This window comes from Cololabis saira, chromosome 7 (genome assembly GCF_033807715.1).
Source record: "Cololabis saira isolate AMF1-May2022 chromosome 7, fColSai1.1, whole genome shotgun sequence".
Taxonomy (NCBI): Eukaryota; Metazoa; Chordata; class Actinopteri; order Beloniformes; family Belonidae; genus Cololabis; species Cololabis saira.
Window position 1 is genome coordinate 11,232,295 of NC_084593.1, and position 25,696 is coordinate 11,257,990.

The following is a 25,696-nucleotide window of genomic DNA, read 5'->3' on the forward strand; positions in this document are numbered from 1 at the left end:
TTTTGTGAGTGAAACGATTTTTTAACTATTTGACTCGAACCTGACTTGAATTAGATGCATATTTTTGAATGCTATGAATGAACACATGGAAAACAAATTATTATCCAGCAATTCACTTCAATACAAAATAACAAAATGAACTGAATAAAAGAAGTATCTTTCTTAAACAGAAACCTGTCGTGCCTAACATAAAATTGTATAAATTAATATAAAACAATAGAAAGAAAGCAGAACATCCATCCTGTAATAGTGCGCATTTTTAGTGCAAAAACAAAAGTGCAAACAGAAAGTCTGTAGAAAACTTGTAAACATATTTATTCCTCAAAGGCCATGAGTGTAGGATACAGTTGTAGTAAAACAGAACAAAATAACTTATGAACTCAACAGCTCAATTCCATTTTCCATTGGCATTTTATGACTGTTTTGACTCTCACAGTAAAACGGGACAAAGTGCGTCCCTTTTCAGCTCAATACGGGACGTACTTTAGTTTATAAATACGGGACGATTACGTTTTTCAAGGGACGGTTGGCAACCCTAATAACAGCCCAACAAAGGTTGAAAACAACACAACCCTAAAAAATAATAGTAAGGCATGAGAACCTAAGGAAAATAAAAACCAACAAACAATGGGCCTGGTTTAAAATACATTGTTTTAGGTCCTTGATCTATATTTCAACAAAGCTGAGCTTGAATATTAGACAGTAGGAAGAAGAATGGTTCAAATGTTCTGGGATGTTGGTCCTGGTTTTACGAAAAGTGGCTCTTGTTGTCCTCATGCTGGCAGGAGTTGCTTCTGCCGAACTCCTAGTCCAAAAAAAAGCTCCATTTAGCTCATACTTCAACATCCCCTTATCCATGTTGAGGTCTTGAAGGCAGCATCCCCAGCAGAGAAGCCCCAGCCTCCGTCTCCTCGGAGGAGCTGCAGGAGGGGATGACACTACTGTCCCATCGGTCTGATCCCTCCTCGTTTCAGACGTCGCTGCTGAAACAACATCTGAAAGGGCAAGGCAAGTTTATTTGTGTAGCACAATTCAACACAAGGTAATTCAAAGTGCTTTACATCAACATTAAAAGCGGAAAGACACAATTAAACAGTAAATAACAAATAAAATGATAGGAAAATAGAAAATAATAAAAAGCACAAGTTGTTAAAAAGTAAGGGCAGTAGAGTACAGCAGGTACATCTCATTCTTACAAAGGCAAGAATTACGTTTCTATACGGTCAAAACGTACAAAGACCAGGTCAAATAAAGCATTACAAAGTAATCTGTGCCGATTCGTGTGGTGAATCAAACCAATTTGACAATTCTATGTCACAATGCCTGTATTGAGGGCTTATCCATAACTTCCTGTGGTTTTCAAAAATCATAAGTATTTAATTTAAGAGTACGCTTAAATAACAAATAAAATGAAATAAAATTATGTGAAAAGAGGTAAAATAATAAAAAGCACAAGTTGTTAAAAAGTAAGGGCAGTAGAGTACAGCAGGTAAGTATTTAATTAAACAGTAATGTTTTTATCCTGATTTAAAGGAGCTGACAGTTGCAGCAGACCTCAGGTCTACAGGAAGATTGTTCCACCGGTGAGGAGCAGAATAACTGAACACTGCCTCACCTTGCTTGGTTCTGGTTCTTGGGAACCACAACACACATCATGTACAGCATGTATTTTGGTCCAAGACCATTCAGGTCTTTGTAGACCAGCAGGAAGATTTTAAACTCTGGAAGCCAGTGTAGTGATTTCATGACCGGTGTAATATGGTCCAGTTTCCTGGTGTTTGGAAGGAGTTTGCATGTTCTCCCCGTGCTTGCATTGGTTCCCTCTGGTACTCTGGCTTCCTCCCACAGTCCAAAAACATGCGTAGTAGGTTAATTGGTGATTCTAAATTGCCTGTAGGTGTTAGTGTGAGTATGTCTGGTTGTCTGACCTGTCCAGGTGAACCCCTGCCTCTTGCCTGTAATTAGCTGGGATTGGCTCCAGCAGACCCCCGTGACCCTGCAAAGGATAAAGCGGGTATAGAAAATGGATGGATGGATGGATATTTTAAAGTGCAATATAAATAAGTTGGATTGGAGTGTGCGCGCGTGCCTCTTGGTGTGTTATTATGCTAAAATGTGTGGTTTATTATTATTTTGACTAATGAGCTACATAAAAATGGGCGTGAAGCCCATGGAGACCTCGTACCAGACTAAATATGTTTATGGGTCAGTCGAAATAATAAAATAGACTCATTTTTAGAGCCAACTCTCAGTGATGATGCAGGGAACTGCACTTCCTTTAGGCTGACTGGGGGATTTTTAACTCTTTCCTCTGAGCTTGAACGCCCCCACCCCCCATCGTGGACTAAAAATCACCAAATGTGCCTCCTGTGCAGCTTAATTAGTCTCTGGGTTTGTTACATCCCACAGCCACTAACTACAACTCCCATTCAGGCCGTTGGAGAGCTGTGTGGGTGCTCGTGATGACTGGCTGTGCTGCTCTGTTCCTGGTTGGCTGACTGTACCATCCCCGGACCAGGATTGGCCACTTCCTCTTCTTCTGCAGCTGGTGCCTGATTGCCAGCTCTATTTGAGGAGCTGCCTGATTAATGACTCAGGGCAGCTGTGTGTAACCTGCCCAGCTTGCCGCTGTTTGTTTGTGCTTGCAAACTTGGTAGGAGTACTGTTAAGAGAATTCTGTAATTTAGAGATTGTGACTTTTAGTTTTAGTAGGCATTTATTGTAAAGCCTTAGGTGAATTGATTGTGTTATGTCAGACCTTTTAACCCCCCCTAATTTTGATGTACCGGTAGTTTTGTGCCTTTTTATTTTGATTTGATTTATTTTATTTTTGTACATGTAAAAAAAAAAAAGAAACAACACTTCATGAGAAGTTTAAGAAAACAACAAAACAAAGACTTTCATCCTTTAAAACTTGCTAACTTGATTTACATGTGCCAAAAAAGGAGTAGGAGGAAGTGTAAACTTATTTAGTCCTACCCCCATTCACTGATCATTTAACCTGTATTTATAATTATTCACACACTGTACTCACACTGCTAAGTAACAGTATTATTATTATTACTATTATATACTGTAATTATACTCACACACATACTTATACATGCATACATACATACACATAGTTGCATTTTCTATATATTTGTACACATATGCCCATATAGATATTTATATAAATATACTTATTTACTATATATATATATATATATATATATATATATATATATACACTTTTGCTGCCCATTTCTGTACATAAATATATACAGATCTACCCATTTTTATGTTATGTTACTCTGTGGGAGGTTGGATTAATACGACGGAGTATTAGGGCCAAACTAAAACAAAAAACATTGGAAATTACGAGAATAAAGTCATAATATAATGAGAATAAAGTCGTAAAATTACGAGAATAAAGTCGTAATGTTGCGAGAATAAAGTCGTAATAGAATAAAGTCGTAATATTATGAGAATAAAGTCGTAATATTACGAGAATAAAGTCGTAAAATTACGAGAATAAAGTCGTAACATTACGAGAATAAAGTCGTAATGTTGCTAGAATAAAGTCGTAATATTATGAGAGTATAATTTATGAGAACTCTAACAGGAAGAGCTTCTTCTCCCTGTGTTAAAATGAGGAATATTGAGCATCTTGTGAAGTTATATTTATATATTTATAATATATTACGACTTTATTCTCGTGATATTATGACTTTATTCTCGTAATTTTACGACTTTATTCTCGTAATATTATGACTTTATTCTCGTAATTTTATTACTTTATTCTCGTAATATTATGACTTTATTCTCGTAATTTTACGACTTTATTCTCATTACATTATGACTTTATTCTCGTAATTTCCTTTTTTTGTTTTTTTGTTTGGCCCTAATACTCCATCGTAGATTAAGTTACCTTATTTTCATTCTGTTAAATGTATCACACAAAAACAAACTAAAATAAATACTTTGAATATTTTGAAGAATTTGTTTTAGTATTAATGCTTGCAAACCCCTTTCCCCTGACGAGCTGGGGTTTGTAACGGGGTTAATTTTGCGCCCCTGGTTAAGGTCTTGAAGCGGAATTTTATGAGGTCCGTGCGCATGCGCACATGGTCTGGCGTGGCTCCATCGCTGGCAGGGAGATGAGGGAGGGATGAGGGAGGGATGCAGGGAGGGGGGTTCAGGGGCGCAGATGATGCTGTCAGTGAGAGGGGGAGGAGGATTGTGTGCGCCGGCAGAGAGCTGCTCTCCATCCCCATGTGTTCGGCTGAGCCATGTGCGCTTAGACTCCCAGACCTCCTGTTTCCCGTGAACCAGAGCCTCCACAGATCAGCAGGATTGGTGTAGGACCTCTTTTATCCAGGAAAAATGCTCCCCTGCTCTTCATCCGCGCAGATGATGGAGGGATGCGAGGAGGAGAAGGACCCGCACATGCAAACGGAGGTAAAGCGACTATAGAAAACGAGCCACTTCACGGCAGCTCCGGTTCTGCCCTTTTGTGTCTCATCATGCGCGTTCACGAGCCGTCCAGGCTCAGCTGGGACGATGAGCCGGCGGGTTCCGCGGCTTCAAGCCTGAATTATGGTTCCGCGTTAAATCGACGCAGAGCTTACGCCGTAGCGTACGCAGCCACGCGCAAAGTACGGTGCGCGTCACCGCGTAAACTACGCCGTAGGCTCTGCGTCGGTGTAACGCGCAACCATAAATCAGCCTTGAGAAGCGCCGGCCGGCTTCTCCGGAGCCGGACCCCTCCCTGAATTTATCTCTTTATGTAGATGGAGGACCGTCCTGCTGCGCTACCGTCCGCTTCACAGCTGTCACATCTGGATTAGACCCCCCATTTAACGGAGAAACAACATTTCCTTATAAATAAGAATGATAATACCCTTCTTTTGTAAAAAAAAAAAAAAAAAAAAAGGGGGGGTTGGGGGAGGTTTAGACTTTAGAGGCTGCTTGTTGGTGATGTCAGCCCATAATGGAGAGGGAAAAAAACGCTTGCTTCAGGTTTAAACGGATAATTAGCAGGAATAGTTTGAATGTCATCAAAAGACAAGGACTGAATACATAAACTAGGAGCCTAATCCGACCAGCTGGGGGGGTACAGGGGGAGGGGCTCTTCCTTTCCATGTAGGCCCAAGTCTGTCCCAGGGAGACTAACAAAATGGTACAATGGGATATAAAAGGCAGTGGACATGCAAAATACTGATAACTCTTGTGTGATGTAGTGAGTGGTGTCCAGGCCGTGTAGGTGTGAGTCAGCCCTTCAGCTTCAGGCGGGTCATGATCCGTCTGCCATCCCAGATTTCCTTAAAGTTATTATCTAATCAGGCCAATAGGGTGGGTGGATGGTGGGGGTGATTTAAGAGTCCTACTCCAGATAATTGAGCTGCTCCGTCTCCAAAGCTGCACTCCTGTGATCAACATGTCAGAGTGAGTGACAGTGTTTGTTCGTGCCCTCCTCTTTTAGTGTAAATAAATAAAATAATCTAGGCTACGCCAGTTTAATCTTTGCCGCCGTTACATGTTTGTGGAAATCTCAACTCTTGCATCATTTCAGAAGACGTTTCAGAGCTGCACAATCTCAGCAAGTTTAAGTTCTATACCAAATAATAGTTTTAGCACAACAAACATCCATTTATTCACTATTTATTCACAGAACCAGACGTCTTGCTGGGAGCTACACGGCAGTACAAACTGCGTCTTATTAGCATTCACTCGAGTTCTTGGGGCTAAAGCACCCTTAAGGCTCTGAAGGGAGTTCGTTTGTCTCCCCTGTGCCTGAGGCAGGAGTCCCAAGATGTGCATATTCGCCTGATCGGGCCTATTAAACTGACTGTATGAGCGTGATGGTGGTTTATTATGTTTCAGAATAATTTAAACATCATAAAGAACTGATTTCTGTGAGAGTTTTCTTTCAGATGCTCAAACGGAGTTCACTTTAGGGTGAAGTGATGTCCTCTCTGACCAATATAGTGTAGGATAAAAGGCCCTTGTGTCTTTTCACTACCGGGTCCGAGTCCCGGTGCAGTTACGACCGAAATCTTCTATAAATTTATAGAATCTATAGATTTGTATGTGTGTTTGTCTTTTTTTAAATGGACCCTGAGTCTATTAATAAAGTCTATCTATCTATCTATCTATAAAGAGAACGTGTCAAGAGGTTACAAGAGGCAGTTGACAGCAGGCACATTTGGGCCTAATCTGGCGCTGTAAACTGGGTTTAAGATGGGTCAAAGCAAGAATCAGGCCCAGTCTGAGCCTAGAGGTCCAAAGGAAATGCGGATGTGGGCTGTGTCTGGTGGATATGTGGTCAAGTCCATCGCTCAAGGCCAAATCTGGGCCAAACAAAGTCATGGTCTGCAGGTTTCTGGTCCCGTGTTTGGCCTTCACTCAGGGTCATCGGGGCCCATGGATTATGCATATTTGAGTCATATCTGGTGGATATGTGGACAAGGGTTCACCCCCACACGGTGACCCTGACTCAAGGCCAAATGGGGGAGAAGAAAATTGCAGACGTTGACTCAGTTTGGGCCAAACATTCGCCGCTATCTGCAGACGTTAGCACAATAAAAAGCACATACAGAGCTAAACAAGTGAGGTTTCACCAGATAATCATCCATGACATCCTGCTGTGTTCCTCTACTGAAACTATTGCTGTTTAACGGAATATTTACCATTATCCGTCGGCATCATGCACCCTACCTTTATAATGCCTCTCTAGAAACACTTTGTGATTCAAATACAGTCCATATTTAATCTTTAAACACATTTTAGTCCCACTCACATTAAGGACAATGATCAAACCTCACAGGTTCATGCAGAACCTCTCTTGGTTTTTCCTTGAAAAAAAACAAATTCATGCTGTCACAGATGAAATCTGGTCGCCACGGTCTCGTCTCATCATGACTATCATTTATTTGGTCACATGACGACCCACCTGAGCCAGCTCCCTAATGAAAACATTAGCAGGAAGCAGTTTGACTACTGCTGACCTCGTTTCTGGTTGAAGCCCCGTCCATACCTGAAAACACCTCAGAACAGGATGATAGTCCTAAACGCCGGCCCTGATAGTGTGAAGGTCTGAATGAGAGCTGCAACTGTCTTCTGTACGGACTATTTATTATAAAAAGAGATACATTTATTTTAAATTAATCTCAATTCCCTCAAAGCCCTCTGTGATTTTTGTTGAATTTTGTCAGAGATTAGAGGATTTTATAGGTCAAATTATTCATCTAAATGAACCATTTTAGCCTCATTAAGATTATTATCTTTCACAGTGAAACAGTCAACGTTTTGGGTGGTTAATGGCTGATGCTTCATCCCTCGTTAGGGGAGGGGGAGGGAGGGCAGCGCCAGTCACTGATTGCTGCATAATACAATTAATGAGCCTGCTCCATCTTTTTTTAATCATCCAGCTGGTGCTGATGTGGGGGGGATACTCAGATGACGCCAACCAGGCTTCCCTAGTAAACACTTTTTTTTTTATTCTTCTTTGCTGCTTTTTCTAATTTCTTTTTCTTGTGTGGAAAAACACCAACAAACTAGGGCTGGGCGATATGGACCAAAAGTCATATCTCGATATTTTCTAGCTGAATGGCGATACTCGATATATATCGATATTTTTTCTGTGCCATAATTGGGGTTTCCCCCAAAGCATTATAGCATAGCATCTCTGTTAGCTTCAAAAAAAAAAGTCAGTTTTAATACAAAGCCTCGTGCCAAATGTCACACAGGTTCCTTTATTAACAGAGGTCTGCACAATATCAAAATGTATAAAACAAATGAAATAAAAATAAACTGCCTGCATATATAGAATAAAAATGCTTCTTGAATAAAATAAAACAAATATCCCTTTCCTGCATAACAATTAAATTAAAATACAGTGTGCAATTAATACAATGTAGACAGTAACAGGCAGACTTTTCCACTGAGGTTGACAGTTGTGCAAATAACAAAACATTTGTGGAAATCTCAAATAAAACATTCAAGTCCATTTGTCACAAAATAAGCGATATCAAAATCATTAAAAAAAAAAAAAAAAAAAAAAAATTAAATCGATATAAACGATATTGTCTCGTACCATACCGCGTTTGAAAATATATCGATATATATTAAAATCTCGATATATCGCCCAGTCCTACAATAAACCCAATTGTTGGTATCTTTCAGTTGTGTACATACGCTGGTGTTAAAGTCACTTATTTTCTTTTCAACCTGATTTAAGTCCATTTGCTGTTGTGGCTGATGACGATCATTACAAAAACAACAACATTTGGTCTACAAACTTGGATGTTGTAGCTGTGAGAGCATCCAGCATCAACGGCCTGCCTCTCGGATCTGATAGGTGGGTGGAGAATTAGCATGTTTTATACGTTCAGGGACAAAGTGGCAGCACCGGGAATTGAACCGCTACCCCTGCAGGCTCGGCACCGCGCTGGGAGCCGGTGAACCTGCTGCCCTCGCCGGGCTCCTCAGGGAAATCTGAGCTGACAGTCTGTGAGGCTGCAGGTAGAGCCGAGCAGAACTGGGCCACGGCTTCCTGCAGCTGCAGCAGAGCGAGCCGGCGCTGAGAGGAGAGGCTTGCTTATCTGAATATCAGCTGGGCTTTGTTGCGAGCCCTTCTCAGATCATGAGTGTGAATAATCTCTTCTGCTGTCGGGCACTTGATAGATCAGACGCCGCGTCCAGAGAGACGTAGGGTCTGAAAACGATCCATCAGGCCTGCGATCCAAGGGATGGCACCAACGCTACGGTCAATCAGAGCAACAGACAGGGTGGCGTATTCAGAGTGACGGAAATGACTCAAATGTACTTCTGGAATGATTTACAGTATGCATCTGATCAATCTACCTCCCACTTGTATCCCATAATGCAATGCACAGCCACAACAAGATGACTTTTATTTAACAAAAACAGAACACTGGCCCAGCTACCACAGTACAGTACGTGCAAATGTCATCACCTTTATGGCGCCGTGCTGTATGAACTAGGGATGCCCCGATACCATTTTTTTTTCACACCGAGTACAAGTAAGAGTATTTTAATTTGTGTACTTGCCGATACCGAGTACCGATACAATACTTCTACCACAAAAATAACTAGGCTAAAAATGCAATGAAAAATGCAATGAATTGGAAGACAAGTTTTATTTGCAACAGATAAATTCAATAAAAATAAATAAAATGAGTAGAATAACTATTTTAAACAAAAAATAATCTTCCTGTGTAAATAAAAAGTCTCCACACTGGCACTGTCTTCACATTTAAGAAAATATCAAACATATAACATATCAATCGCAGCTTGAGTGCGTCGAGAAGATGGCGAAATCCTTCGTCTTCTCCAGCTGACAGTGGCTGCTCATCCAGTGCTATATAATCGGTTAGAGCCTCCATTATTTTAACGTACCGTGGGTTTTCTCTTGCCATTATCTGTCGCTTTTGCAGAACCTGAGCTAATGTTGGCTGTTATGGTCTTGCAGTAGCTTTAGCAAACTCCGTATACTCAGCTTTATGATGCGTCTTGAGGCGTTTTATCAAGTTGCTGGTATTAAACGACGTATTCTCCTTTCCTCCTCTTGACACCTTAGCAGCACGTAGTTTGCAGTCTGTCTTGCTTCTGTAGTCGTCCCTTATTTTTAAATATGTCCACACTGCTGACATCCCGCTTGCATTAATTGTCGCTATCTCACCTGAAATGGCGCTGCCAGTCTCACTCATGGTTATCACTCTCTTCTCATCACCACGCTGACTGCGGCTCATCATCTCCCACTAGAGTCACTAACCAGTAACTACAACAACAATGAAGTGGTATCGGTGCGTGTTATCGGAGAATTTTTGCGAGTACGAGTATATGAGAGCAGTATCGGCCCCGATACCAGTATCGGTATCGGGGCATCTCTAGTATGAACCTTGAATAAACTGCTCAGTGTTCTTCTTAATTTGTCAGGTTTAATTGTGTTCATTTCTTTTCTCGCTGTAACATTTCATATCTGAAATTATTTCTAAATTATGACCTTGGAGAAGTCCGTCAATTGGAGAATGATGCACCAATGAAAGATTATGCTGCTCAGAGTTGCTCTCAGTACGACCCCTCATGAGTATATGGACTTGCCACTCCTGGAGGATGTTCATGCTGCTGTTTTAGTTTGTACAATCAAGTCAAAGAAGTGGCTTTTTATCACACAGTAGAGAAAAGGGTGGAAATTAAGTTAATGGAATTGCTAAGACATGCGAAAGAAACATGATTTTATCTTGTAAATTGCTTTTCCAAAAGTATCACCTGGCCGATTGGCAGGAAACAGCTTCAGCTAGAGAGCTTTCATTTTGCAGTAATAGAGGATTATAAAACTTATTTAGTTAGATAATTCAACATGAAGGGTGGGAAAAGATATCAGTAATAAGTTGTGTCTCAAATTTTGAGCAAGCAAAATCAAAATGGGAAGTTTAGCAGCTCGGGATGGACTGGGTACCTGTCTAAGGGGAACTTTTCATCATCTCTGAGCCCAAAGACAGCTGTAATAGTCTCCAACAGACCCCTGAATAGGAATGAATAGGTGTTGATAATGGATAGATGGATGGGGGGGGTTTGTCAGGTAAACCAAAGAAGACGTCAGTGTTAGGAGAGGAAACTCCACGCTATGTGATTTGAAAATATTTGGGTGAAACTGATAAATCATTTGTACACTAGGGCTGTTCGATTTTGCCCAAAAATAAAATCTCGGTTTTTTTCTCTCAAAATCCGATTTTCGATTACGATTACGATTATTTTGTGAATTGACAAAAGGCAAGACATGATTTCAAATATGCTGTTTTTTTATTGAACATTTGCCCCATTGGACTTTAAGTGCAAACTTTGCTCTGATTAAACCAAAAAGGAATGAATAAAGTGCAAAACTCTGTAAAATAAGTTGAAAAAAAGTTTTAAAAAATATAATAAAATATAAAGTTTTATCTCTGAAAAAAAAAATCAAGGAACACGAGCTGGTCTACCCGGTAGCATGTTCCAACGCCCCCTCCTACACTAAAGAGCCTCTCCCATGGGGCACTTGTCGCAGGTATCAAGAGGTATTTCCATCAATCATTAATATGGTATCAATCATTAATATGTGTGCAGACAAGGTAAAATAAAAAATAAAAAAAAAGTGAATTTTCACGTTTTAACATTGTTCTAATTACATAATCGCGATTACGATTTAAAATCGATTAATCGAACAGCCCTATTGTACACTTGTCTGATTCTCCTACAATGTCCTCTAAAAAAACATGTTTCCTTCTTTTTCACATAACCTTTCACACCAGTTACAGTTTTGTTGACTAACTTGATCACCATGGCGACCTGATAGAGGACATGCACTGTTGAAATTTCAGCTAGTGTAAAGCAGAGTCTGATTTTGGTGGTCTGTATCGTGATGTCATGCTCTTTTATCTTCCTCTCTTCACTGCCTGTGGGCCAAAGAGCTAAGATATATTAAAAGTTCTAGGTTGTTTGGTCCCAAAGGGACTATTTTCTTTGTCTGCATTGTCGTTTTAGCTGCACAGGAGGTCACTGAATTCTTTATGAGTTCCAATTACCATTTCAAACGAAGCGTGTGGAGAGCAAAGCGGCGCTGCAGATATTCCAGCTATTGACTGTGGTCACTCAGAGGCCACTCTCCATCTGCCCTGCAAAGAGAGAGAAAAACAAGGCACTTACTCCAATTCTGGTCAGAAATGAGCTGTTTCCATTCACTCGTTAAGCCAAGTCTTCCTCTAACCTAAATACTCACTTCTCCAGGTGAGAACGCTTTCTTCCTTAGAGTTTTTTCTAGCATGGGCTCTCGATGATGTCACGGAGGTGAGATTTCCCTTCATGGTCATTTGTGTGAGCAGGTGACTGGTACAGCAGTAATCATTTCATCATCTTTAAGAATAAAAATAAGAATTATAATTCAGAAAATGCTAAAAATGTATATTAATAAGGTTTTACTTTCTAATGTTTCATCAGCAAAGTTTTTAGGTGTCAATATTGATGAGAAACGTTGTTTTCAGAATCATTGCGAATTTGTGTGCAATTAGGTCTCAAAATCCTTTGGTATCATAAAAAAGGTTAAACCCTTTTTAAAAGTAAGCACTTTATTAACTTTGTACAACGGTTTAATTTATTCCCATATCTCTTATTGTAATTTAATCACGGCTAGCACTTATCCTTCTTTTTTACAACCTATTCATAGACTCCAAAAATCTTTTGTAAGAATTGTTACTAACTCTCCACGTTTAACACCATCCATACCTCTGTTTAAAAGCAATCTACAATGTGAATAAATCTCAAACAGGAATCCTGATGTATAAAGTCATGTGCTCTCTGTTAACTTTACCCATTTTCATAATTTGAGTTTAATTCTTATTATCGTTCATACTCCACAAGAAGAAGGAATGATTTACATATCCCCTTCTGTAGAACTGCAGTGGCTAAATTTACATTTATGTATCAAGGTGTTGTGCTGTGGAACAGTTTAAAACATCTATGTGAAACATGCTCAACATTATCTGCATTCAAAAGAAAACTGAAAAAAGTTAATACATTTTTAATATATCTGTGTTTTTCATTCACCACTATTCAAATATATTTCTAAGCTATTTAATTGTATTCTGAAGTATCGTATAACTGAGTTATCAGTTGTACTGTATAGGCCTATGTATTGTGCTTATATAGTTTTGTGAATTATTGTTTTTTATTTGTTCTTGTTTTTAGAAGGGGGGAGTCGCTTATAAGCCCTTCGGGTTTTTAAGACTTTTCCTGCACATCTTCTCTTAATTTTTTTCCTCTGTAATGTTCCTTTTTACGAGTGCAAACAATAAAACAAACAAAACATCAGCAGGTCGTAGTCAACCTTACTAACGATTATGCTGTAACACAACTGGAAGCAGGTTATGCTGTAACACAACTGGAAGCAGGTCACCACCCTGCTGTTTTTCCACTGCAGTGGTGCACTTGCATCATTGGATACAGTATGCAAGATAGACTTGTGATGCACACACGGTTGTAATTTGAGTTCATTGTCTCACACTCTTGGTGTATTTTATCTGCTTGTTTTCATGCAGAGGTTTGCATGAATATTAAAGCAATATTATTATTTATTATTAACCTTTATTCAACCAGGAGACAACATGTTAGGATTTACAATCTCTTGTTCAAGAGTATCCTGGCACCATTTGATGGCAACTAAGGGCACAAGAGTTACAAATGACAAATAATAACAAAGACAAATAATATAATACACTTTTTTCATTTTAAAGTTGTTAAAAAACAGGTATATCTGAAATATGAATTTGGTTTTGATCAATGATTAAACATTATGACCTAAATGATACCATCCACCCACCGGTAAAGCCTTGCTGAAGCAGCCGCAGTTGTTGACGTTCGTCCTATTTTCAACATCAAAATGTCCTCTTTCTAAATTTAGAAACAAGAATGGGATGCATCAATCAGATCTTGAAGATGTGAAAAAGAGCTAAAGCCTTGTGTTGCATTTTCTAGGGGCAGCTGTCAAGTCAGCAGGAGCAGAGTCAGTCGGTCTCTGATCAGTTGTGATGGACGGTGGGTTTTCCTACTGAGGCCAGACGGCGTTCAGAGATCAGAGAAGGGCTCTGCATCGGTCAGCGGGGGGAGGGGGGCGGCAGGCAAAACGCAAGCTCGTGAAAAACAGTCGTTCTGCTTGAGCAAGAAATCCAAACAGACAGAGGTACTTACTTACCTCCGTAGCTTGTTAAAGCATCTTTGGAAGAAAGTAATTGGCACTCATCCTGGTCGGATAGAGGGTTGGCCCACTGTTACTTTCAGGTTTTTATCAAGGTCTGCTGGATTCGTGTCCAGACTCTTTTGGTTTTCCTTTGGTTCTCTCTGGGACTTTCACACAGTTTTCCTGATGCCGCTCGTGGAAAGTAAACCTAAGATCCTGGGCACACTGGAAGAGGTTTTGTGGTCAGGATCACATCTCATTTCCTTCATCAATCTTCCTTTTAAGTCTTCTGTTCCCTGTTGCGAAAAGAACATAACCTCAAAGTGATCATGAACCATGTTTGATGGTTGAGATGCTACTAATCAAGATGCATGCCTGGTTTCCATGCAGGTGTGTCTAGCTACGAGCTGTTGGAGCTCATTACCTATGCCCAAAAGTCATGGGGGTCCAATCAAATCAGTGTATCCTTGTATACAGATTGTCTGGTAGCCCTTTTCCACCAAGCTGGTTCCAGGGCTGGTTCTGGTTCTGAGTTTTGAACCAGGCTTTCTGTTTACACTGACAAAGAATTGGCTCCGGACCAGACAAACCGGTACAAGATAGCACCAACTCTTTGCTGGGCTAGAGGAAAGAACCGCTTACGTAAGCGGAGGGGGCGGAGTTGTTAAGACCAACGGCAATAGTAAGACTACGAGACAGCGACATTTTCAAATAAGAATTAATCTGGAAGCAGCAAAGCAGGAGGTTGGAGCGAAGCTGCTGTGACGTATTTGATTGTGTGATCTAAACGAAGAAGACAACAACACTAAAGATGTTGCTGCTGAAAAGTCCGTTGGTAGCCGCGAGCAGCTATGAAGGGACAGAGCTCCTAGTGGATCTGGTCGTTCCTTATCTCCGTCTAGATCCCTTTTTAATTCTCTCCTCAGCACCAGGTTTATGAACATCTGCACCTCAGAGTTGGATCATGAAACACACTTCTGCTGCCATTGCTGCTGGAATAAAATGAACAAGAAGCCGTCAGAGTCGCTCTTTCTCTGATGTCACATCCTGACTCAGACGTCTGACTCCAACCCCCCAACCAATCGGTGGCCTGTAGTGTGATGACGTCACAGCCCGACTCAGCCTGCTTAGAACCTCGGCAGAGTATTTACAGAAAAGTATCTACTCGGCACGTTAGACCCCTAGTGGGAAAGAACCAAACCCAGTGGGGGAGAGCTGAGCCGAGTAGGTGCTAGTGGAAAAGCGCCATTAGTGATATAGTACACAGAGGGTGCTACGCGGACCAAGTCTGTATTAGAGCAAATACGCCAACACAAACGCAGAGACGTAACTGACGTTTGCAGCGACGTAATGACGTGGCTCCCCTTAGCACCCGAGCTGTGGAAAAGCAACCCGGTTCTCAGCTGGTTCCAAGTTGAACGAGTTTTGAACCAGAACCAGAACCGGTTTGGTGGAAAAGGGGTATGGGTGGGTTTAACACAATGACGAGAGAGTGGCAACATTGTAATCTTGTTGGAAACAGTGTAGATGGCTGCAGCTGAGGATTAGCAGCTATGTCAATCGGCTTTGGCATCAACTTTTTCTTCGAAAGTTGAACAGAAGACGGCACTCAAATCGTTCCTTTGAAAGCTAGATATTTTATGTACCAGTTATCTCAGCAGGTAACCAAATGGGACCACTGGTGGTTTTTGTCGTCCCTTTGATCGCCCTGTTAGAGGACCAAGTGAAAGTCCCCAATGCCGGCTTATATCCGGCGATCCTGAATCCTGTGTTAGCAGACACAATGATGTGACATGTTACCCACCAAGGTCTTCCATGACAGTGTCTTAGCGATTGTGGTGGATGAGGTCCATCTTATTTACAGATCTGTTTAACTTGTTCTAACAACAAAGAATAAGCAGTAATCTGATGGTGATTGTGTATGTCTGTCTAACATTAGCTGCAGCCAGCTTTTACACATGATGTGAAAGCTATTGGTTGATAAGCAACCGTTGGTACAGTCTCTTGGGTAGGGAGGCTCTATTGGTCGTCTTTAGACCCTAAATCTTTCTCAATGAGGGTTGGAAGAAAAGCTCTTTGTCCTTCAGCTTCCTCCTTGTGCAGGATGTTGCCGTGTTTGCACGCACCGTGATTTGTGTTCAATCAATCAATCAATCAATCAATCAAATTTTATTTATATAGCACCTTTCATCCAGGTACATGAAATACAAAGTGCTTAACATTTTGACTGAAAAATAAGCATAATAAAAATAAAATAAAAACTGGGAGACCAATGCACACTGACATACAACAAGTTCAAGAATTAAGGTTAAAAATAATCAGTCCAGAACAATAAAATAACAATAATAAAAACATCACAACAAATAGATAAATAAATAAAACAAATACCTCTAAAAATGTTAAACAGAATAAAACTATAAAATGTTATCCTACATAAAAGCCAGACCAAAGAGATGAGTTTTTAGTCTACGTTTAAAAATGTCCACATTTGCAGCCCCTCTCAGATGCTCCGGCAGGCTGTTCCACAGTTTTGGAGCATCGTGGCTAAAAGCAGCAAATGTTTTAGGTCTACTCTGTGGAACAGCTAAAAGGGAAGAGCCAGAGGATCTGAGGTCATTCCTGGTTCATAGAATAAAAACATCTCTGAAATATACTCTGGTGCAAGCCCATGTAGTGCTTTATAAACTAATAAAAGAACTTTAAAATCAACACAAAAACTAACATGTAGCCAGTGTAAGGATTTTAAAATGGGCCTAATGTGTGCTCTCATTTTGTCATATGTGTTGTCATATCCTTGCTGAATAAAGTTCCTTTCTCTCTTCTTTTCTTTTTTTTACGCCCAGTTATTTCCAGCTGCAGCCTCCGGCATTTAAAAATAACAACACTTTAGGTGTTTGCACGGTGAAATGGTGTGCAAGTTTATTTGGATATAGAGCCGGAGGGTCAGATCTGATCACTCAAGACGGATGTTTGTACACATTTTACCAGGAGTTTTGAACACACAACCACTAAGTGTTGGTCACTTGTGCATGGGTTTGTCGGGGTGCATTATCATTCTGGGTCTAAAGGGAGCCTGAGAAGTCTGCTGATGACTGGGAACAAAGATTTCATGGTGTCCTTCCCCAGATTGGTGTTATGACACACTCCTTTCGAGCAGATATGGGTTCGGTACTCTTAACTTGCTGAATTATTGACATGCAAGCTCAGAAATTAGGGATAAACTTGTAACAATCCAGACGAATAATGATCCACCTGTTAGACTTTATGTGCTCTAAGCTTTGGTCCTGGACATCCAAGAACCATACACCCCACAACTTCTGGATATCATTGTTGTTGGGATTATTTTCCTTTAATATCTCTCTGGGGATAAAAACTGGACCTTGTTGGCATTTTCGTTAGCAGTGTTTGTGTCTGACTCCCTCAGCATGTCAGTGTAACTGTATCTGCCCGTATCAGTGACGTGGCGTATGTTGTCTGTTGTGCAACACAATCTTAACTGTTTGACCTGCCGTCTGCTCCCACAGTGCAACAGACTGACAGAGGAGAGAGACGAGGCCCAGAGACAACTCAAGCACATCAAGAGAGGTGAGTCCTGCCCGCTTTCGCCTGATCAGACACCTCCTTTACCGCAGAAACTAGCTCCTTTCAGTGCTCGGTTAGTTTGTGTTGCCAGATAACTTGAATTGCTGATGAAAATAGTGACATCCTCTAATTTTATAGGAATGCTGCCCTACCCATGGCAACCTATAGCAGCTCTGGTTCTGTTGGCTCCGTATCTCTTTTGGGTTTTTTGCTGCTTAAGGTGTTTATTTTGGTAATTCTGGCATTTTTTTAACATCAGTTAAGAATAGGCCTGTGTTGAAAAAAAAAAACGATTTTCCGATTCTAAATCGATTCTCATATTAATTCCTAAAAATCGATTCGTATGTCTAAAGATCGATTTTTTTTTTTTCATCATTACATTACAACTTTTGGTAGTTTTTTGTTTATGCCCGAAAAAGGAATGTTTTGTTGGACACGAAAATAACTTGTGCCATGTTTTTGCCTTTAAATGTGTTTAAAGGTATGAAAACATTAAAGTTTTCAGGTATAATTGCATAAATTGTCTATATTTCATTACTTTATATACTGTCTTGGGGTTACATTTGCATAAAATGCTAAAGACCAAATTCTCAAAGATTAAAAACCGAAATAGACCGAAAATGGAAAAAATTTAAACGGAATGTGGAAAAAAATAAAAACGATTTCATACAGCCTCTGTTTGCTGTCCTGGATCTGTTTGGTAACTCTGACCCACACAATGTTTCTGAAAGCAGTTATATCAGCATTCTGGGAGCTGATTGGTCCTTACAGCATCATTAGCTGCCAATACTTGCTGTTGAATCTCAATATAATACTAGTAGTAATATGCTGCATAACTACACAGTCATATAATTCATGCAACAGCTCAAAAAACAGTTTTAATAACATAAACCCAAATCAATATCGGAATCCGATCGAATCAAATCGTGATAATTGATTCTGAATCTTAAGAATCGGAATCGAATTGATTCTTCTTCTTCATTTGAATCCCCAGCCCTACAGTAGTTAAGAACTACCCTTCATACACAACCCTGGAGTGGGGACAGCCTGCTCCCCAAAGCTATTTCTCTGTGTTTTGTTCATGTTTTTGGTTGTAATATCAAAGATATGTTACATGCTATGGAAATATCTTACCCTACTTTTAAGAAATTACATTTTAAATGAGGAAAACTCAGAGGCAGCCATGAGTCTTGCTTGGCTCTTCCACGATGTTTACTAAAGCGCTGTGGAGTAACGCCGTCGTTGCTGACGTGTGACATGTTGCTGGAAAAGGGATACGCAATTAAGGTGAGCGATGAAAGGAGTCCACGGTTTCTTTGGGTGTTTCTTGCCTGTAGCAGAGAGGGTAGACCGCAGGAGCCACGTCATCTGAGTCACTTTAACTTCATCTGGGATTGGAAACATCTTCTTTTCACTCTTGTTTTCACCCTCCGACTTCACCTTCACACCTCTCCTCTGCATCTCTGTCGGCATGAAGTCACCAGCACCTTGTCTCCTGCAAGGGCTGGTTTCAGAGACGAGGGGAGGGCGCGGTGTCTCCGTTTCCACGGCAACTGCAGGTTAGCTAACCAACTCAAGGGACGTGTTAATGTGTGATCCCTCACAGCGAGGAGATGAATCAAGGCTGACTGATCTGCAGCTCCGTCCACTGTTACTATTGTCAAAGGTAAGAGAGGAGACTGTCTGAAAGTGTGACCACAAAGATCAAAGTGTTCAGGTTCATTCACTGAGGAAAAGTTTGAAATTTAGACAACTTGATGTTGCGTAATCTGGTGTCATTATTTAAACTATCTGTCATCTTTTTGATTTCATTTGAAGATTTTATTTCGAACATGCATGTTAAAAAAAAAAGAATACAAAAAAGTAAAAAAATAAAGTACATATATATGTATGTGTGTGTATATATATATATATATATATATATATATATATATATATATATATATATATATATATAAATAACATATCTATAATATAATATATCTATATACATACCTACATATAACATATCTATATCCATAATATAAATCTATATATTAATAAATGTACATACTGTATCTACATGCTTATTTGCATCTGTATTTCGAAAAAAAAGTTCCTTTGAAATCGGGTCAGTTATTTTTCACACGAAGATTATTCATTTCCCTCAATGTAAAAATAAATACAGCCTCTGTTGGAGAGACGGAGGTGAGATGTGACAGATCTGTCACGTCTGGTGTATGGTGTGGACCCAAGCGCAGGAGAGCAGGAGGCAGGAGTTGCAAAAACCAGGATTTATTCCAGAAAACCAAAAACAAAGCGCTGCTTGGCAGGATCAAAAGAAACTAAACAGGTTTCAAAAAACTTGAGGAGGAAAAATGTGGCAGGAAACATGGAGGACAAAACAGTACGGACCGACCGGGAACAAGGGAATGACAAGACCAGATACACAGGGGATAACGAGACACAGGTGCAGACAATCAGGCCAGATAGGACAGAGGCGGGGCAAAACAGAAACTGAAAGGCTGGGGGGAATGTCAAACCCTGACAGTAAGTTCAGCCACCTGTCTGGTCCTGAGTGAGACCTTGCTGTTGAAAAGGTAACTGGAAAACCCTTGTTTTTCCTCTGGAGCGTCATCTCGCTGTGACTTTTCAGCTGCTTTTTGAAGAGCTGCTGAAGAGCTTTGAACAGCTGAGCTAAAACACATATAACATATATAATACATATAACACGACCTCTATGATCACAAGAACTCTCCCATCATCTAATCATTTGATTAACCAGAGGTTTACTGGAAACTTGTTACTTCTCCACTGAGATGCTTTGTGAAAGTCTAGTTTTATGACATTCGCTGTCCTTCCTGTTAAATAATTTTGTAGTGTATTATATCATATTGCTTTAGTTATTTACACAGTTATATAACTCCATTCAAGCACTGCAGTGAAGCTGCAAAATTAAAAGTTTTTCATATTTCTTTGGCCTGAGTGGTTGAACAGTACCAAGACCGAAAATACGTCCCTGACATCAATAATACATCACTGTTCGTCTTTGATAAACCACAAGGTAAATTTCCATTAGTGGGGATCCTGGGTAAAATCTAGGTTGATTGAATCTGCGGGGCTGACCGTCTCGTTGTGTCTCTATTACAATGACTGACCCGGCAGGATCCACTGACTCTCCATATTTCTTTGTGGCAACGATGCAACGCCCACTGTTTACAGAGGAGCAATATGATAAAAGATGAAAAAGAAAATGACAGAGAGGAAAAAAGATTAGCGAGGTGGTGGCTGGGCCAGCTGTGTTTGCATGCCTTGTGATGGTGGTGATGAAGTTCCCCAGAATCCCAGGACTGTAGAGGGCTGCCGACATGTTTACACCCTGAACCCTCACTAATGGAAACTAACGTGCCTACAGAGAGGGAGCTAAAGCTTCTTAATGCTGCATAAAAGCAAACAAACACTGATTCAGCTAAGTGACAACAGGCTCAAATACCATCTTATGGGCTCTGGAACTTTAGTGGACGATTACGAGAAATATCTGAGACATTCGCTGCCATCAGGAAGTGAGAGAGGTGTCTCTGATAGTTTACAGTTTGGCTGTTTGTCAAAGAAAACACATTTAGATGTCCGGGTATCAATATTTGAAACTGAAGGTCGGGCCAGTGAATGAATAACCGGTGGTTTAGATAGATGGATAGATGGATAGATGGATAGATAGATAGATATATTTTTATTGTCCCCGTGGGGACATTTTTTTGCAGCAAAAAACACACATGGCAAACAGCATAAAAACAGGGACACAGAACAGTAATACAGACACGTTGCAACCACTTGTACATGGTATTGCCCAGCCAGCTGGGGTGCTATTTCCTAGCAATATTTAAAAGTTTAATGGCTTGGGGTATAAAGGACTTGTTTGACCTGTTTTTAGTGAACAAGGGGGGGCAATAACGCCGAGCTGATGGCAACAGTTTAAAACTGGAGGTAAGTGGGTGCTTCTCATCAGCCACAATGGCCTTTGGCTGGGTAGGGTGGTTCCTAACAGTTTGCTGGCTGTTGTTACTGTCCTCCTAACAGACCTCTTTTGTGCCTCAGAGGCATTCCCAAACCAGTAGATGATGCAGAAAGTTAAAACACTTTCAATAAAAGCACAGTAAAACATGTGGACCATTTTGCCATTAACATTAAAAGACAACAGTTTCTTTAAAAAGTACAGTCTTTGTTGGGCCTTAGTGCACAGGCAGTTAGACCAATTGTCCCATTCAAGTTTGTGATCAAGCACAACTCCAAGGTACTTGTATTCGGTCACAGACTGGATCACCTCTCCGTTGATAAAAGTGGGCTGAAATTAATTTTTCTTCGTGAAATCAATGGTCATTTCCTTTGTCTTTAAGGTTTTGAGGACAAGGTTTGCCCTCTCACACCATTTAAGAAAATGGTCAGTGGGTTGATTAGGACTTTAAAACTGTTTTGGGCTCATCTGGAAGCTCATTTTCTCCATCTTAAAGCAGCACAACGTAACTTTCAGCTTTTCTGAGTTTGGCGGCATCTTGTGGACAAAAGCGGTAGTGCTTTGCCAGAAAGAACACTACGTTTCCCATGAGCACCAGCGCGTACTGCCGGAAAACTCCTGTCCCGTCGCGTGCATTTGTTTTGAGAGAAGACGGGACGCTTTTCTGTTTCACCAAGTGAACAGACGGAACGCAAAAAAAAAGATGTTAAACTGCTGGAAAGGAACTGGAATTTACCGGGATACCTTAAACAAGGAAGCCAGGGAGCGGTATATGGAGAAAATAATGATTATTAACGGTCTGGATCCATATGAAATCCCTACTAAAGAATGGAGCTCCTCGTCGGAGCGCCACTCTTTAGAAGGATTTACTGCCGCAGTTCTGCACAACCCACGTCTTACTACCTTGTTTAGGAGTGTTTGGCAGCTGCTTTGGTAAATGTTTGACTCACCATGTGTTTCAATAAATTAGTATAATAGTACAACATACAGTACATGTTTTGTATTACTCTTACTTTTCTTTTCTTTTTTTTGACTGATATATTATGCCGAAAAGGCTCCAAGGCGTGAGCAATATTTTTGTTTTCCTCGTGAGATTATTTTTTTCCTCTGCAGCTACAAATCAAATAGTTTATATTTTTTCCTCAACAAAATTAATCGCGCCGCAGAGAGCTGGCCAGCAACTGCGTTTAGCTGGAGTAGTGGGTAATAAAACCCGTTTGAATGATCCGACCCCGGTCTGTGAGTGTTTGTTTGTGGTTTAATAAACCCGTGTTTTGATCCGACGCCCGTCTGTGTGCGTGTTTGTTTGTTTACTGAGGAAGGTTATGTTTGGTCGTTACAGCCGCGATCCAACCGAGCCGACGACTCATTTTCGCCTCGACTGCGAATCGGGAAGGAGGGGGAAGTGACGTATGCCGTAAAGCAGTCAAAGCCGTAAACATTTGTAGTTTTTTAGTGTGGCAGGGTTCCTACCATGCTCCTCAAAGTTACATAGTGCCAGTGAAGGCGATACAGACCCCTCAGACCATGACAGAGGTGTCATTAAACCTGTTGGAAGTTGATGTACCATCACAATGACTCTGGAAATATTATATTAAGGTGGAAAAGTTACATAGTGCCGCTTTAAGAGCTCTCGTAGTATGTCCGTGAAACCAGGGTGAAGTATTTCATAAATACTGGACTGCAGTATTTGTTTCCAGAGTGACTGCAGCGCCGGTATATCCTCAGTCTGTAACAAGGAGGCTGTAGTTTGACGTTTATCACCATGAACAACCACGGTGATGTCATTAAAGCCTTAAATTACATTAACATTGAATTTGTTTCCAGTATCACGAATAGTATTTCCTCTTTGAGCAGGTTTATTTATGTGTTCTTCCTAAAGCTGCCAGCATGACTGAAAATAAGAAAGCTGGTCAAGACCTCCCCATCTACTTTATAGTTTGTGTTCTTGAGTCTCCGAGGATGAGTCGTATTGATTTATCGGCTCTCCTGGACTTCCAGCGCCGCCACAGAGGAGACGTTTTAGGGCTTTTAGTGTGATAACCTCACAGACGCTTGATGGATCGTCCTGACATTTGAGACGGTCATCCTCTGTCCTCAGACGATGAATCCTCATCACTGTGTTTTCAAATGAAAACTTGACATTTTAAAGTAAACATTATTAAAGTTTCCGTGAAAACTGGGGAGGAAAACCTTAAAATGAGTCGGTGCAGCAAAGCAGAGTCAGTCAGCAGGAACTCTGATCCTCCGTTTCATTGGAAGTCTCGTCACCTCGTGCCTCGGCCTCTCATTCATTCACTCATTTATTCATTCATGGCCCTCCCCCCAGAGAGAACAGCGGTCGCTCTTGTCATGTTATTCCCATGAATTATTAAAACTTCCTGACATGCATTATTCAGCACCAGAAGATGGGGGGGTTGGATGAGTGTGTGTTTAAGAGGGTGTTAGCCCTACAGCTGACTGCAGTCCTTCAGAGCGCCGCTCTACCTGCCGCTCATATCTGATGGCCGTGTTTGACTGGCTCTAATGAGGGAGGCCCGGCTGGCCGGCAGGTATTTAGAGATTTAGCAGCGATAAAGCAAAGGCAACATGACCCGACCCCAGATTCTGAGCGCGATTTGATTCAAAGATGGAAATTACCCCCCAGTTACTGCAAACACCGAGTCATGAGGCAAGGCAAGTTTATTTGTATAGCACAATTCAACACAAGGTAATTCAAAGTGCTTTACATCAACATTACATTTAATTTATTCCATTCATGGTATATATTCTTAATAATGTTGTACAAAATTCCATGAAGTACACATTATCACCATGAAAGAAAAGGAGCAGAAAGAAGAAAACTTATGATACCTGCCCCTCTCTGTTAATACCATTACGTTGACTTACTGAACACCAATCTATCTATACACATATTTATAACAAGAAAACAAACAAAAATACCACTCTTCTATCTATTTTTTTTCTCTTTCTCCTTCTTCTTTTTTGTAGGCACTTATCTTTTCTTTTCTAAACATTTTCTTAAGCTGATACAAACTTGTGCAACTTTTCAGTTCCTTGCTTTGTCCATGCCATAATTTTACACCTGTAACAGAAATACACATTTGTTTAGCCTTGCAAAAGTATGTTTGAAATCAAGTTAAAGTCTGTTGTCCTCGTCCTCCAATCTGAACAAATTTTGTAACTGTTCTGGTAACGATCTATTTTTTTGCTGCCTGCATTCAGGGCTTATCCATAACTTCACGCGGTTTTCAAAAATCATAAGTATTTAATTTAAGAGTACGCTTAAATAACAAATAAAATGAAATAAAATTATAAAACAACAGGTAAAATAATAAAAAGCACATGAGATCATGTTAATCCCATGCAGCTGCACATCTCAGTGATTCAATGACGTGCAGACGGGAAAAGCTTTTCCTCCCTCTTTCCGATGACGACGGCTGCTGCACATAGTGTGACATTACATAACGACTGAAGTCGAAACTCCACCACATGTAAAATGAGGATGATATTTGAGGACATAGATCAACATTGAGCTTCACAGACAAGACAAGAAGTTCATATCGGCAGAAGAACGACAACCAGATGATGCCGTTCGGCTTCAACAGAACCTGCAGTTAGACTGCAAAAACATGCCCTGCTAAAAATAAACCTAATATTTCCAAAATCTAATCAAAATGTGTCTTATTATTAGCAAAAATATCTCAGCCAACGGAGTAAGAAAGATTTTCTTCACTAGAACTTTTAAATCCAGCAAAATAGTCTGAAAACATTCTTATTTTTTCTTGAAACAAGGCATTTTAACTTTCTAAGAAATCAGTCTTTGCAGTGTATATTTACGGTTAAGTTTATTGTTACCATAGCAACTTAAGCACAGGCCGATAACACCACTTTTTGATTTTGCAACTTGTGAATATGTGACACTGAAATCTAACTGTCGAGTGTCTAATCAAATGCTTTCAGGTCAGTTTATGTCAAATAAAAGGGATTTGTGATAAGACGCAAGGCCGTGATGTCACTTCTGGAGATAAAAGTCTGTAAATTGTAGTAAAACTGAGACTTTTATCCCTTGTGAATGCGCTGAAAGAAACAGATATCTGGGTGTGATTTTAGAATAACTGCAGATCCAGAGGTTGTCATAGTCCAGTGCAAATAGTTCATAGTACAGAGAAAATACCTTTTTGGACACAGTAAAACTAATAATGACAAAGTGGACATCATAAAAGGGCTCTTTGTTTTTTGAGTGTGCATCTGCAGCTGGGGGGGGGGGGGGACCTCCGCCTGCAATGGTGGCATCTCTCCCAGCCCAGTTACTCAGTCTCCTGTGCTCTGAATCGGGCCTGTGGCGGCACTTTCCCTACATTCATGTCCCGGCAGAAATACTACGATCACATGCTGAGTGCACACCA

General features: G+C 40.5%; 1 protein-coding gene across 6 annotated transcripts in view; it reads left to right on the forward strand.

The window, feature by feature from the left end:
• Window positions 1-4,216: 4,216 nt before the first annotated feature.
• shtn3 (shootin 3) overlaps window positions 4,217-25,696 on the forward strand; it is a 65,322-nt gene continuing 43,842 nt past the window's right edge. For all 6 annotated transcript variants that reach the window (XM_061724817.1, XM_061724819.1, XM_061724818.1 and 3 more), the window contains exons 1-2: window positions 4,217-4,440; window positions 17,239-17,299. In XM_061724817.1, coding sequence (XP_061580801.1) covers window positions 4,366-4,440; window positions 17,239-17,299 — 136 coding nt within the window. In that variant the 5' untranslated portion in view covers window positions 4,217-4,365. The remainder of the gene's footprint in view (window positions 4,441-17,238; window positions 17,300-25,696) is intronic.